A 19,108-nucleotide genomic window follows, 5' to 3' on the forward strand; every position below is an offset into this window, starting at 1 on the left:
ATGGATATGGAGCAAGCGCTTCCTATATGGACCACGCTCACACAGTGAGTTGCAGCTATAGTTTTATTTCCTTTCGTGAAAAATAACAGGATTTTGAGGTGATAAAAACACAACCCCTCCCAGGGCTCAGCCCCAGACCCTGCCCACCCCAGCATGACTGCAGGCAGTAGCAGCACTGATGGAGCAGTGTCCCAGGGTCAGGATCCGGCTCCTTGCCAGGATGGAGTGAAGGTGGGAGCTAGGGATGGGAGCAGGATGGGAGGATTTGGGAGCAGCTGGAGGCATTCCTGCTCCTTGATCTGGGATGGAGTGCCAGTTCCAGCTCAACACCTGCCATGTTTGGTGCCAACATCGCCATGCAGGTGTCATCCCTGTGTCCCATGGCAGCGATGGCCACTCAGTTCATCCCACGGAGGTTCCCATTGTCAGCAGCTTGTGGAGGGTCTATTTTACCATTTTTTTAATTTTTTTTCCATTTTTTTAATAAAAACAGTCTTTAGGTCGACTGCTGGCAGCAGCTCTGAGCAGAAAGCCCCTTCCTCCAGAGTCTGCTTCCAAAGAGTTCACAAAGGGTCAAATATTGACCAACAATGGTTTTGGCTGGGTTTGAATCTTGATTGTGGCTTCTGCAATGTACAGTGGGGAGGGGACAGGGGGGCAAGGGGGAAACGAGGTTTTTCCCTTAGTCAGCAGGTTTGGTGACCAGGGAAAGGGGCTGTGTCTGCAGCACAGCCAGGGCAGCCGGGATGGAGCCAGGGGCTGAGGAGAGGAGAGCCGTGGGGGACACTGAGGTGAAGGGGATGGGTCTAGAGAGGAGTGAGGGTGGGCTACTGAGGCTGGAGGAGGAGGAGGAGGAGGAAGAGGAAGAGGAAGAGGAGGAGGCTTTGCTGGTGAGGATGGTGGAATGCACAGTGAGCTGAGCCCTGGCCTCTGGCTTGGTGGTGAGCGAAAGTGGCTGAGCCTGTTCTGAGTGGGTGGGGGCTGGTGCAGCCGGGGAGGCCAGCGCTGCTGATGGTGTGGCGGGCGAGTCCAGCATGCTGCCGTGGGACGAGGCTGGGCTGGAACACGGCTTCTCAGCCGGCAGGTACGGCACACACGGCTTCTTGCTCTTGGAGGGCAGGGAGCCTGGAAAGACAAGCACGGCATGAGGGCCAGAGCCCAGCACGGGGGGAGGCGGAGGTGGGGTACTCACTGTCTGTGTCGTGACTTTGCTGCTGTGCCAGCTTCTCGCGCTTTCGTTTCTTTTTCTTGCCCTGGAAAAGATGATTTCACGTCCTTCTGTGGCTTTTGTCCACCAAGGGGGTTGCTGGTGGTGTAAAACAGGGCTGGCCCAGAGCATCTGCAGGGACTCAGCACCATCACCCACCACCCCCAGCACCCCAAACACTGACCCCCAAGCACAGCCAGCCCACTCCTGGACAGCCCAAGCCCCAGGAGAAGCGCCATGCAGGAGGCCAGGAGTGCAGGGACAATACATACGTAGTTGTCCCGCGCCGACCACGTTGGGTAGAGCTGCGAGTGAAGCTGCCGCTCCTTCCGCGCCAACTCATAGTACTTGGCTTGTTCCTCCCGCGACAGCGAGTGCCACTGCAGGAGAAGACCATGCTGGAGACCCCAAAGCCAGGCTGGGAAACCCCAAATCCACACTGGAGACCCTAGAGCAATGCTAGAGGCCCTTGGGGGTCAAGCACACCAGAAACACCAAATACATGCTACGCCCAGAACTGTTCTGGAGACCTCAAAGCCACACTGGGGCCCCAGAGACATACTGGCAACCCCAAAGCCAGCTGGAATCCCCAAATCCACACTGCTGACGCCAAGGACCTGATGCCCTGGGCTGTAGAGCTCCAACCTCTCCATTCCAAGTGCCACCCAGGTCACCACCTCCTCCCTGGGACTCCCTGGGCTGCCCCAGGTCTGGGGTCTGATCCATGGGGAGAAGTGAAGCCAAGGGATCTGAAGGATCCCTGATGGAGGGATCCCCACCATACCCGCCGGCCCAGGATCTGGTTGATGGCAGCGCTCTCCTTCAGCGTGCACTCGGCCACCACCTTGGCCCTCATCTCCTTCATGTACAGCATGAAGGCATTGAGCGGCTTCTTGATGTGGGGCTTCTTCTCCTCCTCCTTCTTCACTGCCACAGGGGATTTCCTGGAAAGAGTGGTTTGGGGGGTCAGGACATCCAGGACAAGCCCCCGTCCCCATGTCCAACCCAGCCCCCACTCACGAGCTGCCTCCAGGGCTGGCGCTGGGCTGCGAGGACTCCTGCTTGACGATGGGCGAGACGATGGTGGGGTGAGGGATGCCTGAAGGGTGCAGCCCATGCGTGGGCGGTGGGACCATGTGTGGGGAGAAGCGGCTAGACATCAAACTGCAGCAGGAGGAGAGGACAGGAGGAGTGGTCACCTCCCCGCAGGCACCCAGACTCCCCTGAGAACCTCCTGAGTTGAGCTGGAAACCTTAAAAACATACTGGAACCCCAAATGCACACTGGAAACCCCAAATTCACTCTGCAAACTCCAAATTCACACTGCAATCCTCAAAGTCATGCTGGAGACCCTGAGTCTGCCTGAACGCCCCCAGATCCCACCCCAGCTTTGAGATGGTGGCACTGATCCAGCCTAAACGATGCCCTGAGTCCAGGGGATGTCCCATTCCTCCACCTGTGGGGATAAGCTGTGCCCTCTGTGGGCATTTTCGGCCAAGGAAACCACCCCGATCTCCTGGACTGGTCTCTGCCCATGCATTGTCTGCAGCAAAGTGTCCCAAAACCCACTGTCAGCTCTGGGATGCCCTTGAGGGTCCCTCCCCGTTCCGAGACCCACCTGGACATGGAGGCATTCATGGCAAGGGCGGGATATGGGTGCCGGAAGCCACCAGCAGGAATAGAGTACACAGGCTGGCCTTGCCTATAAAAACATGAGTTTCAGGGGAAAAAAAGATCCCTTCCCAGTTTATGGGCACCCTTGGACTGGTCTCCAGCTGATTTGGGAAGATTCCCAAATTTTCCAGTGGTTGTGAGCCTCTCTCTTCCCACCCCCCGCAGGAGCCTGCAGCATCCTGCTGAGCTTGCAGGAAAAGTGGATAAAGTGGGAGGACGAGCAGGAGGAGGGTCTCAGTCAGAAGTGGGGCTCCCGGGATCCCTGGGGACCCCATCCCAGGGTCATCCATCCTTACTGTGGCACGAGCCAGCCCAGCGGGTGTGGGAGCTGCCCCACGGCTCCAGGCGACAGTGGGTAATAGGGGGACAGCTCGGGAGGGTGCGGCGGCCGTGGGATTCCTGTGAGGGACAGACAGAGCATGGAGAGAGGTTAGAACAGGGGCATGGCAGCCTCGGGGCCCCACGTGCCCTCCAGCACTTTTCCTTTGAGCACCCCATTTCCTTCCTCCCAGCACCCTCCCTTTGAGCACCCTATTTCCCTCCCAGCACCCCATCTCTCTCAGCACTCATCACCCCAGGCTGGGGAGAGCTGAAACAGCCATAGCAGAGCCCGGGGGGGATCCCCACACCCCAACCCAACCTGTTGCTGGGCAAGGATCCCCTGAGTCCCTGGCTACACTCCCATCCCCCCCCAGAGACTGGTTTGAGACCAGCTGGGAGGCAGAGGGAGCACCCAACGGAAAGCTACCCATTCCCAGCACAGTCCCCGCATCATTGCGTTCCCTTTGTGTCCTCAAACATGTCCCTCCAGCCCATGCTCACCTGTCTTGGGGTCAATCTCTGGGGAGAGGTGGCCGGGTGGCGATCCTGGCGGGAAGGGATCATTGCTGTAGGTGATGAGCGGCGTCAGCGGGTGCATGTGATGGGCGTGCTGCACCACTGGGACCTTGTTGGACTGTGGGGAGAGCACATGGCAGTGCAGAACTGTGGCCACCCTCCAAAAACACCCCTGTGGGCAGCAGTGCAGCATTGTGATGGATGCACCATCCCTGGAACTGTTCCAGGCAGCTTGGAGCAACCTGGTCTAGTGGAAGGTGTCCCTGCCCATGGCAGGAGAGTGCAATTTTAAGGTCCCTTCCAACACAAACCACTCCATTCCCTGACTGCAGTATCATGGGGGGTGTTGGGAACCCATCACCCTACAGGTAGGGGCTGCTCTTACCAGGTGTGCGGGTGAGGGTGAGCGGTTGTCCTTCAGCGTGGCCCCAGCTGGCACGTCCAGAAGCGGCCACTTCATCTGCAGGTACTGTGGGAGGGATGGGACAATGCCCTTCAAGAGCCTCAGACACTCCTGCCGCAAAAAACCCCATCCCAATACATTCCACCAATCCTGAAACATCCCCTCCAGCCACAAATCACTCCACCCTTGGTCTCAAACACCCTCTGACCCCCTTTTGGCTCCCAGCCCCAAAGCACCCCCAACTCTAAAACATCCCACCCAGCCCCAAAACACTCCTACAGCCCTCCAAAAAACCCTATCCCCAAAAGATTCCCCAGCCCCAAAACTTGCCCCCAGTCCCAAACCATTTCCAGCTCTGAAACAACTCCCTGACCCCAAAATATTCCCTGGGCCCACCTGCACACCCAGCCTCACACACTCCAACCCCTGGTCTGGTGGCAACAAGGGTTTGGGGTTATACAAGGATGTTTTCAGCCATATGTGCTCCTACCAACCCCAATAATGGTGCCAGCCCCTAAATCCTAAATCCCAAATGGTGCAAAACCCAAACTGCCAAATCTCTGCCCCAACAGATGCAAAGCCTCAAATAGCAAGCCCCCTTGAATCTTCAACCCCAAATGATGCCAAACTCCAAATGTCAAATTTCTGCCCCAAATGGTGCTAATCCCCCAAATACTTACCCTCAAATCCTACCCCAATGGTGCTGCCTTCCTGAGAGGTCCCTGTGCCTGGGGGGTGCCTCTCCTATCCTTGGGGTACCATCACCAACCCCAAATTGTGGGAGTGCAAGAAATCAGCCCCACACTGCGGGGCAGGGGCAAATACAGGGGTTTTGGGAGTTTTTCTCCCTTTCGGGGTTAACATCTTGCTGTGACACTGGGGTGTTTCCTTGGCACCCCCAAAGAAAGGCCCTTTGTGTAGTGTTTGGGGGGATAGAGGCATTTCCCAAAGACAGCAGAAGGAGGGAGGGTCCCTGGAGATGCCAGGGCTCAAGAATGTGGGAATGTGGCTGGAGCAGCTGCCTGCAGGAATTTCCCCAAATACAGACCTTCCTGAGCTGAGGCAGCTGGAAGGAAAACCCAGGAGGAGTTTGGGGGAGCATTAACTCTTCCAGGGCTCGGTGGTTCCTCTACTCTCACATGGCCTCCTATCTCTCCCAGTGTCCTGTGTGCCCCCTGCAGCACCTCCGGCTGCCTAGTCTCCAGCATGCCCCTCCTGCACCTCTCATCTGTCTCCTCCTGCATCCCCAATGCTATCCAGCATCAACCCTGCACCCCCTCCTGTACCTCCAGTATGCCCCCCTCCATCTCCAGTATCTCCACCTGCATTTCTAACATCCTGTCCCTGTATTTCCAGTATCCCTCCCTGCCCCTTCAGGCTCCTCCCTCAGTCTCCATCCCCAGCATTCCCCATGGCTCCATCCTCAGTATCCCATACCATCTACAGCACACCTCCCAGCAACCTCCATCGCTCCCCCTCCCTGCTGGCACCCAAACACCCCCATCCAGGAACCCCTGGCACAGCACAGCCCTGAAGCTGATGAAGATTCCTCATGATCCAACGATTTCCACAGCTGCCAGCACAGGGAATCCCCAAAAACCTGCTTCACTGCCTAAACCAGATGCCACTGGGCCACTTCCCATCCCCATCCTGGCCCAGAGATGCTCCAGCATCATGGCATGTGCCTCCATGGGGAGACTTTTGGCGCTGCCAGGATAATCCCAAAGGTGCCAGAAGTCATGACTGGATCCATCCCCTGGCAGCTGCTTGCAGAGGCTGGGAGCTGGGACACTACACACCCAGAGCACACCTGGCATGCAGGTGACTCCATCCCCCTGGGTTCACCCTGACCTGCTGGCCCAACATCACCCATGGGTTGTCACCGTGGGCTCATTGTCTCTCATAGGCTCACCATGACCCCTTGCTCCCTGGGATAAAGGAGCTGCTCCCAAAGTGCCAGCTTTGATGCACCCTCCAAATCCAGGTGATCTACAGTGCCAGGGCAGCCAAAATGTCCCAACACGTCCACTGCCACACTTGCAGCTACACTGTGGTGACACTGGGGAAACCCCACCTGTCCCTAGCCAAGACCCAACATTCTGAGCACTGGATGAGACCCTCGGTGCTCTCCCACCATGCCCCCCTATGTCCATGTTCAGCACAGGGCAGGAGATGCCCCCTTGTATCCCAAGTGGCTCCCTGACCCCCCCACCCCCAGCCCCCGCCCCCTCCCAGTCACAAAGGGGCTTTCTAGGCTGCTCTGTAAGTGGAGAAGGCACGAAGGGACGGGGACAGGCTGGGAGGCGGTGCAGACGGGACAGCAGTGGGGGAAGGTTTGGGGGATAAAAGGCTGATTCTCATTTCGAGGCCATTTCAGGAGGCTGGGGAAGGGAAGGGAGAAGGGAAGGCGGGGGCAAGAGGGGGGACCCTTTCAAAATATACAAAGCGGGGGGAGCTAGTGAATGGTTCAATGGTGATGTGGAGAAATTACCCCCCCTCTACTCTTTTTCCACTACATCCCTTAGCTCCAACTGGGACACAGCCCCCACCGTCCCCCCACTATCCCCCCACATGAGTATCTGAGCTGTGAAACATCAACAGCAAAAAAAAGAGGAAAATAGTTGAAAATCAGTCACATTCCAGAGAGATTAGAGCCAGTCCTGGGTCCTTGTTACCAGCCAATTAAAAACAGGGATAACCTCTTCCCTGCTGGAACTCATCCCTCTGGGAGCCCCCAGTCCCCAGAGGAAGGGGGGCCACGGGATCCCCTAATGCCCAATAAAGGGTGTTCATGAGAGGATTTTCGCTCCTCTTCCACACAGGGATTGATCCAGTTGTGACAATTTCCCTGGGAAGGCGGAAAAGTGCCATTGGAGAAGCCTGGGCTGGGCTGAGGCTGCGTGTCCTGGTGTGGCATGGTCTGGGTGGCCACTGTGTGTCCCAGAATTGCATGTCCTAGTGTGTCATGAGCTGGTGTTGTATCCCACTATTGCATGTCCCAGGATCGCATATCCCAGGATTGCATATCCTGGCATCCTATGTCCTGGTATTGCATATCCTGCCATTCTATGTCCCATTGTTGCATGGTGTTGCATGTCCCACTATTGCACGTCCTCATGTTCTGTGTCCCGGTGTTGCACATCCCACCATTGTTTGTCCTGGTGTTTTGTGTCCTGAGATTCCATGTCCCGGTGTTGTACGTCCCAACATTGCATAGCCCAGCAGCAAGTGTCCCCGTGTGATGAGACAGCGTCATAGGTCCCAATGTCACACGGCTAAGCACCACCTATCCCTGGACTGCACATTTCAGTGTTGCCTGACCCAGCACCACATATCCCGGCGTTCTGTGTCCTGGTGCCGCATATCTGGGTAGGTGTCTCACAACTATATGTTCCAGTGTCATGTGTCCTGGTGTTGTGTGTCCAAGCATTGCATGTCCCAAGATTCCACATCCTGCATGTCCCAGCACTGCTTGTCATGGATTAGTGTGTCCTAGGATTGCATGTCCCAGCTCTGCGAGTCCCAGGATTGCACATGCTGACATTCCATGTGCTGATGTCACATGTCCCAGGATTCCACAGCCCAGCATTTTGTGCCCCAGCATGTCCTGTCCCAGTGTCCTGGCACCATGTCCCAGCACAGCGTGTTCCAGCATTGCCGTGCTGCCTTGTGTGTAGGTGAGGTGCTGCCCATCCAGGTGTCCCAGGATCACCCATCCCAGCACTGCCTGTCCCACTGCTCCATTTCCAGGCTCTGCAACTCATCCCAATGCTGCACATTCCATCAGCTATCCTGATGCTCCCTGTCCCAGCACAGGCTCCTCTCTGCTGGGATCAAAGCCTCAGGCTTGATACTCACCGGCCTCATTTTGGGAGAGAAAAGGTCTGTTTAGGACCATTTTGCCAGAGGGGCTAGGGCTGGAGCCTCTTCACTGGCTTTTCCCATTGCCTGCAAAAGCTCCAGTCCAGAGATGATCCCGCAGGAACCACCACGGAGATGGAATCCCAGCATGTGAGTGCTTCATCCCCATCCCCAAAACCCCCCAGATGAGCTGGAAAGCACCCAGGAAGATTCCTACAAGCATCCATGCATTTAAACATTCAAACTTTTGTTGTAACTTCCATCCCAGGACAGGAGGTGGGGAATGGCGACCTCCAGTCACCCATACTCATGCCAATCCCTTTTCCAGCCCAAATTCCCAGAGCTTTGCAAAGTCCCCTGAGCCCCTCCAGGGACCCCCAGACTCCCAGCCTGTTTACATAGCTGCAGGATAACCAACAGTCCTTCCCCTCCTGCCTCTGCTCCAACCCTTTCCCCTCAAAATTCATCCCAAAATCATGCCAGGGGAGACAGGAATGGTCAAGCATTAGGGCAGAAAATGGGGGTTTGTAGGATGTTTAATGGAGCCCCCCAAAATCTTTGTCCAGGTGTGGCCACTGCAGCCCCATGGCATCCCAAGATCCAGCTCTGAGTAGAGTCACTGGCTTGTTTGAGAAAACAAACACCCACATTTGGCTCCAGGAGTCACAGTGAGATGGGATTTTTGAGGGAAATGGGGATTCTGTGCTCATCCAATTCCATAAAACTTTGTGTTTGGGAGTTAGAAGGTGGAAAAAGGCCCAAATCTGCCCTGGCAAAAGGGTCTGGGGCTGCACCCAGGGATGCTGCAGATGGGGATGGTGCCAAGGGAGATTGGGGGGAAGCCCCAAACAGGGGGGAAAAAAAGGGGTGGGGAGAGGGGAAAATAGGGACCTGGCCTCTCACCCTCCTGAGCCAGGATGGGGTGTCCTTTGCGCCAATAAATCACCCCAATGCCAAAAATCGAGGAGAAAACCTAGAAGCATCCCAGCCCCACAGAGCCCATCACCCGTCCCGCAACTTCGCACCGCAGCTGCCGCATTCCCCTTCCCTGGGATAACTGGGAAGGGGAAAAAATCCCAATTACAGCTGGATTTACAGCCCAGGGAATGAAACATAAATCTCTCCCCCACCCCCGCCATCCATCCGCTTCCCAGCCAAATAATCTCCTCCAGATGTTGCCCATGAACACCAGGATGACGAATTCCAGCCAGGAGACTTTTCGGGGGGTCTCCTGCATCCCCACATCCCAAGGAGAACCCCAAAAATTCCTGATAATAGTTATTTTCCCATCAGGATTTAGGGTTTTTAAAGGGTGATATGGAGGTGATGCAGGAGATATCACTATGTCCTCTTTTGGCATTTTTTGGGTGACACCGGCTAGGCAAAGGGTGCCCCAGGTAGGGACAAAGATTTCGGGGTGGGAATGAGAGTTTGTCACACCTCAACAACAGATATTTGTCCATTCCTGTAACATAGCCCAGACCCATGGATACCAAATGGGAAATACCAATAAGGCTGGAATAGGAAGGTGGAAAAGTGGCTGGGAGATGAAAAATAAGCAAAAAACCCTCTCAATTTGGGTGAGCTTGGAGTGGTGGCATTTATGCAACCTCATCTCCACCCACAGATCCCATGTCCCTACCCTGGGGACACCGGTGGCATGTCCTGAAGAACTTGGCCCCAGATCTGCAGAGGAAGGCAGGAGAGGCAAGGCAGGATAGGAGGGATGGGAGGAAGCAGGATGAGGTTGGAGCACGGCCAGGACACAGCCTCAGCCCAGAGCGGCCTTGACACCAGGATGCCCTGAGCATCCCTTGCCATGAGCACCCTTTGCTTCCCTCACCCATGGGTGGCCTGAGCATTCTCTCCCCACAGAAGATCTGAACATCCCTTGCCCATGAGTGACTCTAGCATCCCAAGGATACCCCGAGCTTTCCCTCTCCATGGGTGCCCTGAGCACCCTTTGCCTGTGGGTGCCCCCAGCACCCCTCACACACACTGGCAATGGGACAAGACAGCCTCAGTGCCTGCCGGGCCCTTGCTCCCTGCCCCCTCCTCCCTGTCCCCAAACCCAGCGGCCCCGAATCCTGCTGCTGGCCCGCGGCTTTTGTCTGCAGCTCCCGGCCCCAGCCTCAATGGATCCATTCATCTCACTGCATCCGCTTGGGGGGATCCCAGCAGGAGTAACAGGCTCAGCGTGCCCCAGCACCAACAATCCCACTGCTCCAAAGCTTCCCCAGAGCATCCTTGGTATGAGGGCTACAGTACAAACATGACACTGGGGGGTCCTGGACCCTTCTGGCAGCATCCATGAGACACCAGCACACCCAGCTCCCCATCCTGCCAACATCCCCTGCTCTCTTCCAGAGCTCTGAGCAGCATCCCCAGGGCTCTAGGATCCCCAGGGCCCAGAGATCCCCAAGAGTCCAAGACCCTCAGGGTTCAAGGATCCCCAGAGCTCCAGGATCCCCAAGGTGACATCATTACCAAAAAACACCAGAAAAAGAAGCAAACCGGGAAGGGGCACATCACCCCTTCCCCTCCCCCCCTCCTCGGACTACCTTCCCACACTACATCCTCCTTCCCCCGAAACTCAGACACGAGCAGGAGAGAGATGGAACACAACACAACAGGATCCCGATCCCAACCCCTTCTTCCCTTATCCCTCCTCTTCCTCCATCCAGGATGCACCGGGCACTTCCCCCCGGGTTCCTCTTCCCTCCCAAGCTCCTGCCAGCGACTTCAAGGAAGGAAAACTAATGAAAAACAGCTGCTGGGAATTCCAGAAGGATGATGAATGCGCCTCAGTCCCGGAACAATCCCAGGGCTGAGCAGAGGCGCCCCGAGCACTTACTTCATCGCTTTAATTTGGGAATCGTGTTGGGAAAGGAAGGAGGAGGGAGAATTGAGGGGTGGGGGAGAGTGGAAACCTCCTGTAGGTCTACAAACCCCGCCCGCAGGGTAATTAGCCGAAGAGCATAATTAAGGAGTGGGATAAAGGGGCCATTGTGTGCGACAGCACTACAGAGCAGGCGGGAGAGTCTGGAAGTAAGGAAACTGAGGCACGGGGAGGGTTCAGAGCCGGGAAGTACTGGATAAACCCAGCAGCTGCACAGAGCAACATGGACAAGCCAAAAAGTGTGGAAAAATCGTGTTTTTCCTTAACATTTTCCAGAGGGGAAAGGAAGGCGGCACTGATGGGGGGCAAATTCCACATAAACCAGAAAATCCCAAGTTAGTACGGAAGAAGGAGGAACTGCCATGGTCTGAGGACGCTGAGCATCAAATGAGCCCCCACGCTGGAAAAATCTCCCCCATTCCAACACCTCCATCTGCATCCCAATGCCAAAACCCTCCATGCTCTGCCAGAACCTCCAGCAAGACCCACCCAGTTTTTGGAGCAACCCTTTTTCCTGCCAAAAATCTGTATTTTAATCATTTTCCTTGGCAGCAGCGCAGTTAAGGATCTATTTTCTTTAGGAGACAGATACAGCTCTGTATCCTCGGGAATTCATCGCAAGAGTGGCGCAAAAAAAGCCGGAATAAGGCCAGGTTATGGATTTTTCCCTCATTTATTTTGGGATCGCAGTCTGCAGAGGCGCATTAATTACACCAGCATAGCGTCGGGAGAGCTGTTTGGATGGAATTCCATGCCTGAGGAAGGTTTGGATTTATTTAAATCCTTGCCTCCAAACTTGAATTCCTGGGGTTAAACTGGTTTTTTTGGGAATAATGCCAATCCTGTGCATGGTCTTGGCTTTGCTGCTCCAGCAGTGCTGTTCCTGGTTCCCATCCACTTCCCAAACAGGAGAAAGATGCTGGGATGAGATTTTACCCCAGTATGGATCCATCTCATTCTGTGTTTGGGATAAAACCCATCAATTCCACACAATCCTGATGGAATGGATCTGGCATCATGGCAATAGGAATTTGCATCCATCCAGCTCATGCATGTCCAGAGCTTTTCCTTTCCATCCCACCTTGGAGACTTTTGTGTTGTTGGGAACGATTCCAAGGAGCCGAACACAACCTCAGGGGTCCCCAGTTCCTGATTCCCCATGAGGGAAACCAGGCTAAAACACTGCTCCAAATTGCAATGCCATCATCAGATTCCAAGTAATTCCTTCACCATCAGAGCAGAGCCCCAAAAATGCTCCCTGAACAGAAATTGCCAGGAAAGTGATACTGGGGACCATGGACACTTTCCAAATTCCAGGATCCCATTTGGAAATAACTGAGGAGCAAAGTAAATTCACAAAGATTGAAGGGCAGGAGCATCCATCCTTTGGTGCTTGGTAGGGCTTCTCCTGGTCTGGAGTGTGGGAAGGCATTGTATTACCAGATTCCTAAATATTTTCCAGATTTCCCAGATTTCTAAAGATTTTGGAGTGGAGAAATGCAGAAGCACTGCTTTCCTGCCCATTATTAAAAAAAAGTCCTCCAAAGAAGTTTGGCTGCTGTCTGATAAATCCTGGCATCCACAGACACATCCATCCCCAGGATCCACTGCCTTCCTGGCCACAGAGATTATTTGGGGTTTGTTCTTTTCCTCCCAAAACCTTTCTTTTCCATGCGGTTCAATCCACAGCTGGCTGTGAAATAGGATGGGTGCCATGGCCACTGGGATGGCTAGATCCTGCAGATCAGCTCATTTCCTCCAGTGCGGGGGCAAAAAAAAAGAAAGAAAACAAGAAAAAGATGGTTCCCAAGACAGCCTATGCCTCTGGCCACCCTGGTGTTCCACGTGTGCAGGCTCATCCAGAGCCTCCCCGGATGATGGGATGAGGGTGTGAGGCAAGTTTGGCAGAGCTCGGTGCCCTCGGGTGATGCTGCATGTGAGGATGCTGCACCCAGCTGGATCCAGAATGGGATCAGAGAGGCTGCTTCCAGGTGGATCTAGCAGAGGATTGGGAAGGCTGTGCCTGGATGTATCCAGTATGGGATCAGGGATGCTGTGTCCAGATTGATCTGGTACAGGATCGAGGATTCTGTTCCCAGATGGTTGCAGTTTGGGACCAAAGAGGCTGAGCCTGGATGGATGCAGTATCAGATCAAGCATGCTGTGCCCAGATGGATTCAATACGGGATCAGGGATGCTGTGCCTGGATGGGTCCAGACCAGGATCAAAGATGCTCTGTCCTGCTGTTTGCTGTTATGGGATTGATGATGCTGAGCCTGGCCAGATCCGGTACAGGATCAGGGATGCTGTGCCCAGATGGATCTAATATGGGATCAGGGACACTGTGCCAACGCAGTTGCACTAGCATGAGGATGTCCTGGAATCTGGGGGATCCCTGAGCTGGCACTCCGGTGGGAGAGCATGGAAGAGGGATTAGTGATGGCCACAGAGCTCAGCTGCTCTCCATGCATGAGTGGCCACAGGATCCAGTGAGGCGTCACCCGGCGGCATCACAAAATTCAACCAACCCGCCCCCAGCATCCCCAGTTCCCCCACAGACACCCCTCACTAACTTGGCTCAATGCAGAGGCCCCAGTCCATAAGGATTCAACCCTGATCCATGCTTTCGCAACCCCAGTCATCTCTCTAAAACATCTGGGAGGCGACACCCGCTACAGCCCCTGTTAATTAATCCCCTTTCTGGGATTCATTAAATCATCATTAGTGGCCGCTTGTGACGAATCCCAACCCCAATCCCTTCTCATTATCCTGGATTCTTCGTCAGTGTTTGGCATCGTGGTCAGTTGCACTTCATCCCCAAAACCTCATAATCCTAAAAGTGACAAATTGGGAATACAACCTTTATCCAGCCGCCGGCAAAACACCGGGATAATTAGCTTATCTACCCTCCCCATCCCGGGATTTGTGCTTCACGGCCACTCCAACCAGTTGCTTCCAGGAAAGCAATAGTAGGAAAACCCTAAAAACACGGAAAACTTTCCATGCAAACCAGTCGGATTCCAGGATTTCAAACAATTATAAATGCCACAACTATTGTTATCCCGTATATGTTCCATATGGGAACGCAGTTCTCTATGAATCCAGAGAAAAAATATGTGGAAAAGTGTCACTGGAGCAAGAAATACACCTGGACAATCAGGAGTGAAGTGCAATGCTCCAGCCTGGGATGCGGTGGGTACCGCTGCCCGGGTCTACATCCCTCCCCGAAGGCTGAGGACCCCCCGGAGGGCTGAGAATTCCCTCATCCCTCGGGGGGCTGAGAATGCCTGCCAGGATGGCACTGTAGGGCCAAATAGGGAACACCTTATATTCCTAAAATGCCTTTATATCCCTAAAATTACTTTAGGATGCTGCCCAAGAAGTTGAGTGGGATGGTTTGGGGGTAGAGGGACTCTGCTGAGGGGAGGGGTCGCTCCCCTTCTCCTGCACCCCCCCACAAGTTCTCCCTCAATTTGCTTAATCACTTCTTCCCCCCCCAGTCAACCGCGGCCAATGTTGGCCCATTAACGGCTTTGAAAGCCTTTTAAATGAGAAAAGCGGCAGCTCAGGGTCAGGTTTCGGGGCGGGTCCCCCGGAGTGAGGCCCTACCCCCCCCCCCCCCAGAGTCCCCCATCAAAGGGGCAAAGTGAACCATAAATAAAGGAAATAAACCAAATTTCTTGGAGTTTTTCTTTAGCATCAGGTGGTCGCTTTCCTGCAGGGCGGGCTGTGAGGCTTAGGGGAGTCTAAGCACCCCCAAAAGGTAGAGAGAGGCTAGGAATTAGGGAGGGTCCCGGGGGCACTTACGGTGCGGGCTCCACTGGGGGAGAGGGCTCCATTGGCGAGGTAGGGGCTGCCCAGCTCCGGGAGCATCAGGAGGGGGTAGCCGGGATAGGGGGGGCCCTTAAAAAAACCCCCATCTTGTTGTCGTCTGACCACTGGGGAGAAAAGAAAGGGGGGAGTGTCAGGAGGCAGAGGGGTGGGGGGTGCACCCACAGAGGGGGGCAAAGCTGGGTGCACGGAGAGGGGCAGGGAAGTCCCTCTGGAGATGCCCAAGTCCCTTGGGGAAGGTCCCAGGTTCTTCTAGGGGTCTCCACTTGGAGGGGGGGGCGGGTGTCCAAGTCATTTTGTGGGAGTTCTTGGTTCTCGTGGAGGGTGGTCCGCACCTGGGGAGGATAGGTTGCTCTGGGGGTGCCCAAGTCGCTTGGGGGAAGTCTTTGATTTTCTAGGGTTCCCACTTGAGGAGCACCTGGGTAGATCTCTCTGGAGGTGCCCAAGTCCCTTAAGGGGATCCTTGGTTCTGCTGGGAGTCCCCACTTGGGAGGGGCCCGAATAGGTCCCTCTGGGAGTATCCTTGGGGGATACTTGGGGGTGTCCTTGGTTCTGCTGGGGGGTTGTCCCTGCTGCAGGGGAGCGCGGTCCCCGCGGGAGGGGGACTCGTGTGCATGGGGGGAGTCCCGGCGGGTGGAGGGTCCCGGTGCTGGTCACTCTCTGAAAGAACCCAGCCCTGCGGGGTGTCCCGAGCCCGGTAGCTCCATGGAGCGATGGGGGGCACCGATCCATCCGTGGGGAAGCGACCAGGGCCGGTTTCTGGGGCGGGGGGGCGTGACCTGGGGCCGGTGGGGTGGGAGAGGGGACACGGCGAGAGGACAGTCACGGGGGAGGGGACACGGCGGGTGGACACACGGTGGGGCTGAGGACACGAAGGACGGAATTAGGGGGACGGGATGGGGGGCGGTTTGAGGACACCAGGGAGAGGAGCACGGCGGGCAGGATACGAGGGGGGCAGGACACGGGGGGAGGGGCACACATGGGGGGTGAGGCCATAACTGTGGGGGGACACCGTGGGGGGAACTGGGGGACACGAGAATACACACGAGTGGAGACGGGGGGGCACACAAGGGGTCCCGCCCGCAGCCGGGGGCGGAAACAAAGAAGTTGGGAAGTGTCGGCTGGTCCCGGGGGATGTGGCGGGGAGCAGGGGGAAAGGGGGACGCCGGGAGCGGGGGCCCAGTACCTTCTGCCAGAGAGTCCCGCGGCTTCTGGAAACTTTCCCGAGGCGGCGGGGGCCGCTCCGCCTGCGGGGAGAGGCGGTGAGCGGAGCGGGGCCGGGCGGGGGGCGCCTCACCCCGACTCCCCGCCGCCCCCCGCCTCACCTCGGGGCCGGGGCCGACCACGGGGCCGGGGCCCCCCCGGTTCTCGGTCTCGCTGACCAGCGAGGACTTGAGCTCGTCCAGGTCCCCGTGGGCCGAGCCGCGCCCCGCGCCCTTGTCCTGCTCCTCGCCCTCGTCCTGGAAGGCGATGAGCTCGTCGGGGGCCCCCAAGTCATCTCCCCCCGTCGGTTCCAGCTGCGGCATCGTGGGGTCCCGCCCCGGCCCGCCGGGCCCCGCCGCCGCCGCCGCCGCCGCCGCCGCCCGGAGGGTCGGGAATGCGCGGGGCGGCGGGGCGGGGAGGAGCCGGGATGCAAACCGACACCGGGGGCCGGGCAGGGGTTCGCACCGCCCCGCCGGCCCCGCACTGCTCCGCACTGGTCCCGCCGCCGACTGCACACCGTCCCCGCCAGCGGCCCCGTTCCCGCCCCGCATCGGGTCCGCACCCGCTCCGCCACTGCCCGCGCACCGCCCCGCTGGCGGAGCGGCCCCGCTGCCCACGAGGCGCCCACGGGGCTCCCTGCACGTTCGGGGTCCTCTCATCCTGTCCAAAGTCTCCCCATCCCATCCATGCCGCCTTCATCCCGTCCAGGGTTGCTCTAACTTGTCCAGGGTGCCCCAGATGGTGTTCCCCCATCCCATGCAGGGTGTCACCTCCCATCCGAGTGTTCCCATCGCACCCGTGGTCCCCCCATCCCATGCAGGGTGTCACTTCCCACCTGAGTGTTCTCAGTCTACTCATGGTGTCCCCCCCCACTCTGTCCGTGTTCCTCCCACCCTGCCCTGGTCTCCCCATCATGCCCAGGGTGCCCCCATCCCATCTGGGTGCTCCCATCCCTGCCCCCCCAATCCTATTCAGTTGCCTCCACCCTCCCTGAGTGCCCCCATCCCACCCAGGGTACCCCTCATTCCACCATTCGTGTCCTGCCAGGGTGCATGTATCCCATTTGTGTGCCTCCATGTGTTGAGAGCCCACATGGGAAACCTAGGGAAACCCTGGCCTGCCACGGTGTCCCCATCCCACCCATGTGTTTCACCATACCAGAGTGACGCCCCTGTCCCCTAACCTAGGGAATGCTCAGAGGAGATGCCCATCCCTCTCCACACTGGGAGCAGGGTCCTGCCAGTGGTAGGACGAGCCAGCCTGCAGGACAGAGTCATCCAAAAAACCTTTTTCCCCCTTTTTTTTACAGGGTGGGCTCATTCCCCCAGGATAGGCACTTGCGGGGCTGGTGGGGTGGCACTAAATGGGGCTTAATCCAGCATCTCCAAACCATTGTCTTTGTTCCATCCCATCACCCACAGCCTGACCGTGAACCCCAATCTTCAACCATCTCCAGTCCCCAAACCCCTGGGGCCACCAGACTCCACCACCCACCGGCAGCCCCTTGCTCTGCTCCACAAAGGTTCTTCAGTTGCTTTGCCTGAAATACTTCATGAAAAGGCTTTTGTACCATCGAAAGCTCTGGTGACCCCAGTCCCCCCTGCCCAAGATTCCCAAGCAAAAGCAGGAGGCAGCTGTGGGGGGTCGTGCCGGCTGGCCCTTCCCCATTCCCAGCCCTCCAGATGTTTTATTACTCTGTGTTTAATTAACATTTCCAGCCACGTCCTGGGTGGGGAGCTCACATCTGCCCCTTCTTCCCAGACAGCTCCTTGTTTTGGCATAGAGGGGGTATGGATATGTCTAGGGGACTGTGTAAGTGCCAGAATGTTAAAAAATATAAATAATCGCCTTATGCATTATTTTTGCCTGTATTTCCCATAAATAACATGGGAAATGTGGACAAAAATATGAATGAATACTTGAGGCTTGAGTACGTGGCTGGTCCCCAGCATGGGACATGTGGAGGGTGAATGTCCCTTGAAATCCACCACTCCCCAGGTGCTCCCCAACTTTGCACTCTTAGGACCTCCCAAGTCATAAAAAAGGCACTGGCAGCCCAGCAATTTTGGGGTGTTTCCCAACATTTTTGTGGGTCCTACAAACAAGAGGAGAACTTCTACAATGGGTTTCATCCACTGGGAGGTGACATCTGGTGTTCTGGGGGTGATGACCGGATGAATGGATGGGGAATCCATTGGATGTAAGTTGGGACCATCAGACACCCCAGGATCTTCAGCCACCATGGGGACCCTCAACTACCCCAGGGCCCTCCACTGTTCGTTCACCCTTAGTCACCCCAGGAAGCCTGGATGCCCTGGGACCTTTAGATACCCCAGGACCCAACACCCACCTCAGGACCTCTGGCCACTCTGGGACCCTTGAACATCCCAGGATCTTTGCACACCCAAGGGCTCTCAACCACCCCAGGACCCTTGGACACACCAGGACCCTCCATCACCCCATTCACCATCTTCCACCCCCTCCCACTCCCCTCCTTTTTCCCCGGGGACCGGGGGCACAAGGGTATTCCCACCCCCCTCCACCCCTCTCAACCGAAGCCTGAAGCCCCAAGGAGACAAATCCCGACATAGCATCAGAACCTGTGATCACTACCTCTGGGGACAAACTGGGGGCCTGGCGGGGCTCGTCAAACCCCACCTCAACTTCCCAGGGCAGGGAGAGCTCGGGCCCCGTTGTTTTCCCCGTGCGTGACAGTGGTGGCTCATGCGTGGGTTGCTCCCCATCCTGCTCCCCACCCACGTGGCCCCCGAACCCGCAGGGGTGGGGGTGAGACGCCGCAGGAGTTTTGGGGAAATCCCCTCATCTCCGCGTCTCTCCTGCTCTCCCAGCTGTAGAGTGACCCCGAATATGGAGGAAGGCTCGGGTGAGGGAAAGGGGACCCGATGGAGGGCCACCTCGAAATCTCCCGAGCAACCCCTCCCCACGCGGTGGCAGCGCGGTTCCAGCCAGATGTTGGCAGCAGGAGAGGGCTGGGCTGGGGGAACAATGAGCTACTAATGTCGCATTAGCACATGCTGGGGACGCCCCTGAGCGAGGGCCCACCCCTCTGACCCTCCCCCGCACCTATACCTACATCTAAGGTCACCTCCTGCGTCCCCCCAGGTCACCTCCTGCCCCGCAAGGACACCTCTTCGGGAGAGTCATCGCCACGGGGGAATGGGATGGGGGGCAG

The 19,108-nt window shown here is 56.8% G+C and overlaps 1 protein-coding gene across 4 annotated transcripts; it reads right to left on the bottom strand.

Annotated features, from left to right (window-relative positions):
- Positions 1–49: 49 nt before the first annotated feature.
- On the bottom strand, positions 50–16,345 carry TCF7L1 (transcription factor 7 like 1). Of its 4 annotated transcripts, none has more exons than XM_085080737.1 (12): positions 16,038–16,344; positions 15,899–15,959; positions 14,689–14,819; positions 4,104–4,232; positions 3,704–3,836; positions 3,178–3,280; positions 2,826–2,909; positions 2,228–2,371; positions 1,992–2,151; positions 1,480–1,587; positions 1,193–1,253; positions 50–1,125 (listed from the first exon to the last, which is right to left on the bottom strand). In XM_085080737.1, the coding sequence occupies exons 1-12, from the start codon at positions 16,236–16,238 to the stop codon at positions 683–685; spliced, it is 1,758 nt and encodes a 585-aa protein (XP_084936863.1). In that variant the 5' UTR covers positions 16,239–16,344; the 3' UTR covers positions 50–682. The 4 variants fall into 4 exon arrangements, with proteins under 4 accessions (XP_084936863.1, XP_084936864.1, XP_084936861.1 ...); XM_085080738.1 differs by having other exon boundaries at positions 4,104–4,187; positions 16,038–16,343; XM_085080735.1 differs by having other exon boundaries at positions 15,899–16,345.
- Positions 16,346–19,108: the final 2,763 nt, after the last annotated feature.

This window comes from Lichenostomus cassidix, chromosome 22 (genome assembly GCF_008360975.1).
Source record: "Lichenostomus cassidix isolate B80296 chromosome 22, HeHo_3.0, whole genome shotgun sequence".
Classification (NCBI taxonomy): domain Eukaryota; kingdom Metazoa; phylum Chordata; class Aves; order Passeriformes; family Meliphagidae; genus Lichenostomus; species Lichenostomus cassidix.